Source organism: Neophocaena asiaeorientalis, unplaced genomic scaffold (genome assembly GCF_003031525.2).
Source record: "Neophocaena asiaeorientalis asiaeorientalis breed wild unplaced genomic scaffold, Neophocaena_asiaeorientalis_V1.1 scaffold101, whole genome shotgun sequence".
Taxonomy (NCBI): Eukaryota; Metazoa; Chordata; class Mammalia; order Artiodactyla; family Phocoenidae; genus Neophocaena; species Neophocaena asiaeorientalis.
The window spans coordinates 3,349-8,364 of NW_020173913.1; the positions used below are offsets into that span (position 1 = coordinate 3,349).

The 5,016-nt window shown below is 43.4% G+C and overlaps 1 protein-coding gene across 2 annotated transcripts in view; it reads left to right on the plus strand.

Moving 5' to 3' along the window:
• The first annotated feature begins 1,744 nt into the window (after positions 1 to 1,744).
• The window catches only part of LOC112404072 (leucine-rich repeat-containing protein 37A3-like), a 13,022-nt gene continuing 9,750 nt past the window's right edge, over positions 1,745 to 5,016 (plus strand). For both annotated transcript variants that reach the window (XM_024751886.1, XM_024751887.1), the window contains exons 1-2: positions 1,745 to 3,544; positions 3,968 to 4,072. In XM_024751886.1, the coding sequence (XP_024607654.1) occupies positions 1,778 to 3,544; positions 3,968 to 4,072 (1,872 nt within the window). In that variant the 5' untranslated portion in view covers positions 1,745 to 1,777. The remainder of the gene's footprint in view (positions 3,545 to 3,967; positions 4,073 to 5,016) is intronic.

Here is a 5,016-nt window from a genome sequence, read left to right on the forward strand (position 1 = left end):
AGGGAATTCGCATTAATGACCACATATCCTATACTGTGCTCTCTGCAAATGAGAACTTATTCATATAGTGCATCACATTTTGTAAACTGATTTTATATACATTAAGTCGCAGGCACTCTGTCTCATAGGAGAGGTGTAAATATATTTTTGTTTATTTTGTGTGTTTCTGCAATTTTATAAAGAGTACAAGTGATGCTGTTTTATGTCCTATTTGGAGCCTGAGATTTTCTGGTTCCATAACCAGAAGCTGCTACCTAGCCCTTCTAATGGATGGGAGAGCTAGTTTATTCTTAGACTGTCTAGCTCTGAGCTTGCTCTGAATCTCAAGCTTTTCTATCCACAAGACACTCAGGGGGTTTCAACTATTTTTCTATATATTAGATTTATTGGCACTAACTTGATGACTTCCAAAATGTGTTTTCATGCCCAGGTAGCTTGAATGCAAGTCTTTTTCAGTGATCTAGAGCACATCATACAAATAACACTTTACACCTTATATAAAGACAATATTGCTGATTTTTCAACACGGCTTTTTTTTTTTTCTGGCCGTGCCACACAGCTTGTGTGATCTTAGTTCCCAAACCAGGGATTGAACCCGGGCCACAGCAGGGAAAGTGCCGGGTCCTAACCACCAGACCACCAGGGAACTCCCCTAGACAACTGTTTTACTAATTATATTACTCCCTTCTCCCCCAGATGTGGGCAGAAAAGGCATTTTTAATCTCCTTTTACAGGTGAGAAAAAACAAGATGAGAGGTGTTAAGTGCTATGACCCTAGTGCCCCGATCTCCTGTCCCCAGTTTGGGGCTCTCTGCAAGCCCATGCTCCTCCTTTCTCATGACCCTCCTCTCCTCCTTTGACCCTCACCAAAACTACTTTTAATCCTTTTGAAAGAGAAGCCCAGCTACACAATGGTACACATTACCTTCACACAGTCAGAAGCTTTGGATGGTTCCCCAAGTAAAGCTGGAAATATTAGAAGTAAAATGAAATGAAAGCAAAGTAGCCATCTGACAGAAGTTGCTTGTTCCCTTCTGCAGTTGAAGACCTCAAGTATTATTCCATTGATTTGTTGAACATTCCACATTGGCATATAATCTGGCAAATCTCTGAATTTATACCCCAGATCCCTGCCCAAATTTTAGCAAAGAGCCAGGGTGGGCATAGTGGTTTTTTCTGTATAGATCCTTGTGTTATGGGCGCTGGGATATATGGAAGCAGGGACTGAGCAAAGGACTCGGTGGGCGGGTGGAGAAGGACATGTCCAGATGACGACCCGTTAGCGGCGGTTGTTGTCGCGGTCATCTGTGATAGCAGCAAGAACACAAGCACACTGAGGGGGTGGAGAGAGGAAGGACAGGCATGTCCCCTGAGGCAGGACAGGATGGGGTATGTGAATGTGAGAAGTCACGGTAGATCTGCAGAGTCCAGCTGAGTAGGGGAATATTTGTCTTCCAGCCTTGCCTTTCCTTGAGTACTGGCCCCTGGGAGCCAGTGGAGTAATCCTGAATATAGTTGCTATATTTCACGCTACAGAATTTTCTGAGTAGATAGCCACTTTTTCAAGAGATATCTTTTGCACATTTTGTTGTTGCCAGTCATAGGCTTAAGTGTGGGTTTCTTTTACTCCTCAGTGGCACTCAAACTTTGACTGATTCCTAATTTATTTGGCTGTGGACTGACAAAAAGCTGTCCCATCAGTGTTCAATGATCAAAAATAGTCCCTTCTTTTTTGACAGATGAAGAAACATCTATACGGAATGCAGAAGGATCGTTGATGAAGGTGTTACAAGCCCGGAAAAAGAACAGCACCGAACTGACTGTTGAGTCAGAGAGGGCGTCGTCAGATAAAAGTGCTGTCAGCTTGTCAGGTTTCATGAATGAGCAGCTGGACTTTAAGAATAAAAGTGATATTATCAGTACACTAAATGACATACTGCCTTATACCTCAGAGGGAAATCTAGGAGATGTGGAATCAACATTACTCCCATTCATTCAACTTCTTTTCTCAAATACACCAGATGGAGATATGCCGCAGGGCCTTTTGAAAGGCAATACAAGGAGCCCTTCTGTTAAACCTGTACCCAAGAATTCAACTAATAAAAACAAATTGAGGAAACTCCATTTTGCGGAAAACTTGTTAGATGCAGAAACTCAAGAAAAAATTGATGAGGTTAAAAAGGAAGAAAAACCTGCCACGCGTACGCATTCCAACATTCCAAGTGCCATGTTTCATCGCTACATCTTTCAAAAGAAATTGCAAACTGCCCAACCGCAGAAAGACAGCCTAGCAAACACTGAGAGTACAGAGGAAAGGCTGCCGAGAGTGAACAGGGTCCTCAAGGGCCCAAGGGGCGTACAGAAAATGCACCTCAAAGCAGTGGGAGATGAGAGCGTCAGGGGGAAACAGAATGCCCAGCCGTCTGAGGCGAACACTGCCGAAGAAAGAAGGCTCGGGAGGCCATCCCCAAGAAAGCTGAAACAGCTTCTCATGGTGCAGAGGCCCAGGAAGCTGGTGGGAAACTCCTCCAATGCAGAGTCTTCATTCCTAAAGGAACACAAGGCAGCAGGCTCCTCTTCCCGGAAACAGTACTTCAAGGGCAGGCCTTCTGCCTCCATCCCTCCAAAATCCCCGTCTGAGGTTAAAAGCAGATCAAAAGACTTACCCAACACTATTCATGTTTTAGAGGATGCGAAGGCTAGTGTTAGAAATATTAAGGACTTCGAACTAATCTCACATACTGGAAAAAAATACATCTTCCATAAAATTAGGTCTCATCGGGTCCACAGAAAACCCAAAGGCAAAAGGAGTCGAAAGTTCAGAAAGAAAAGTTCACTCAATAGAGTGATGCTTGCAAGCCCTCCGTTCTCTGTACTGAGGAGTCTCATAAACTCCCCTCCACGAGAGGCTCTTTCATCTTCAGAAGTGACTTCTCAGGAAAAGCCTTTTCCAGAATTATTTTCTCTTTCAGACCCTTCTACAGAAAACACTACTTCAGAAAACAATACTGCACACAATGTTTCTGAAGAAATTATTTCTACAGGATGCTCTACTCTGCCAGGAAGAACCGGCCCTGGAAACACTACCCATAGGAACGTGTCCCCTGCACATTCTACTGTTGCTGCAGACAGCAGTATGCCAACTGTTCAACACACCAACCAAACACGATGGGAGGACCACAACACGGGCACTGAATTATCCTCTAAGCCCACAGGCTTCGCTTTCCCAGGGCTCACATCCCCGGGTGATCAAGTTGAAACTCAGCTAAACCAGCAGCTACGGTCCCTCATCCCCAACAATGACGTGCAAAGGCTCATTTCTCATGTTATCCAGACTTTAAAGATGAACTGCTCGGAGACCCACGTGCAGCTGGCCTGTGCCAACCTCATCTCTAGAACAGGCCTCCTGATGAAGCTTCTCAGCAAGCAGCAAGAAGTAAATGTGTCCAAAGCAGGATGGGATATGGACCAGTGGAAAGCTGACAACTGTATCAGTGAGCGCACAGAAGCCCAGAGTGAGCAGAAAGGGCAGGAGTCAAGTGAGGTGAGGATAACCCCCAACACATGGGAGCTGGACTTTTACTCAGTTTAGGACACGCCATTAACGTGCCCAAGCAGGAATGCCACGGGCTCCTAGTCTGTATCTTATCTTCAGCCATGAAACGGGCTAAGACAGTGATCTCCCACTTTGCTCATTTAGACAGTGTGCCACTATTCCTGGGGCAGATGAGAAAACGCATAACACAAGATAAATAAATTGTAGATAAATAAATTGTAGAAGAAAATGCTAATGATAAGATTAACAACATTAAATTTGGCCTGTTCTTACAGAAGCTACACGCCTGAAAGGATTGGGTTTTATAGTAGTTTAAGAATAGTTAGCTATCGTTTGGAATAGGTTTAAGAATAGTAAGTTTTCATCCCTTCTATCTCCTTGTTTTTAAAAAGTTGTTATTTATTTTTTTAGCTCACAAAAGAAGTTCCAGGATATGGCTATAACAACAGACTCATCTTGGCAATATCCATATCTGTAGTAGTGACGATTTGGCTTATAATTCTCTGTCTCATTAAGGTAAGGACAATAATTAATTCAGATTCAGAACCCACAAACTGAGAATGAAATCCACCTTTCCACCTACTACTACTTGATTCTTCTCTTTAGTCATAAGGACTGACATACACTTTGTTCTTTTACTGAAAAGTATATTCCTAGGATGTTTTTTTGTGTTTTCTTTTTTTGTTTATTTTGGCTGCGTTGGGGTTTCATTGTGGTGCACGCGCTTCTCACGGAGGTGGCTTCTCTTGTTGTGGAGTACGGGCTCTTGGCGTGTAGGCTCAGGAGTTGTGGCGCAGGGACTTAGTTGCTCCGCAGCATGTGGGACCTTCCCAGACCAGGGATCGAACCCGTGTCCCCTGCACTGGCAGGCGGATTCTTAATCACTGCGCCACCAGGGAAGTCCCCACAGGATTTTTAAAGGAACTCCACTCCCAGGAAATCTCTATGGAATTGGATCCATGATAACAAGCCATTGGACTATTTTGACAAGTTAAGTTTATAAGAAGGCCAGAGTTGACATGATAGTAAAATTCCTTCAACTCAAAAAACGATGCTGATTTGATGTACTCACCAGTCACTCTCATTCTACTTTTGATTTCTTTCCTTTTTGGCTGAAATGATGAGAGGTATACGATCTCCAAAGTCGTGGAGCTATTAGTCACCCTGGGAGCGGTAAAAGGACATTCCTAAAAGATAAAAGTGTGATCTTTTCAATTCCTTAGGTTTACTTAGCATCTTTCTTCTCCGGTGTATTAGGAATTGTGTAGATAGGTTCCATTAAACCACTGCAAGTAAAATCCTGCAGCAGGCTGCCCTAAAGTATGTCATATTTATAGTAGCCTATTCCTGGAGGTAGCCTGTCTACCTTTTGTTCAGTTACACAGTGGTTTATTACTTTTCCCCACAGGCAGTTGCTAACATTAAGAGAGTGGTTTTAATAAGCTGACAATCTTGATTCT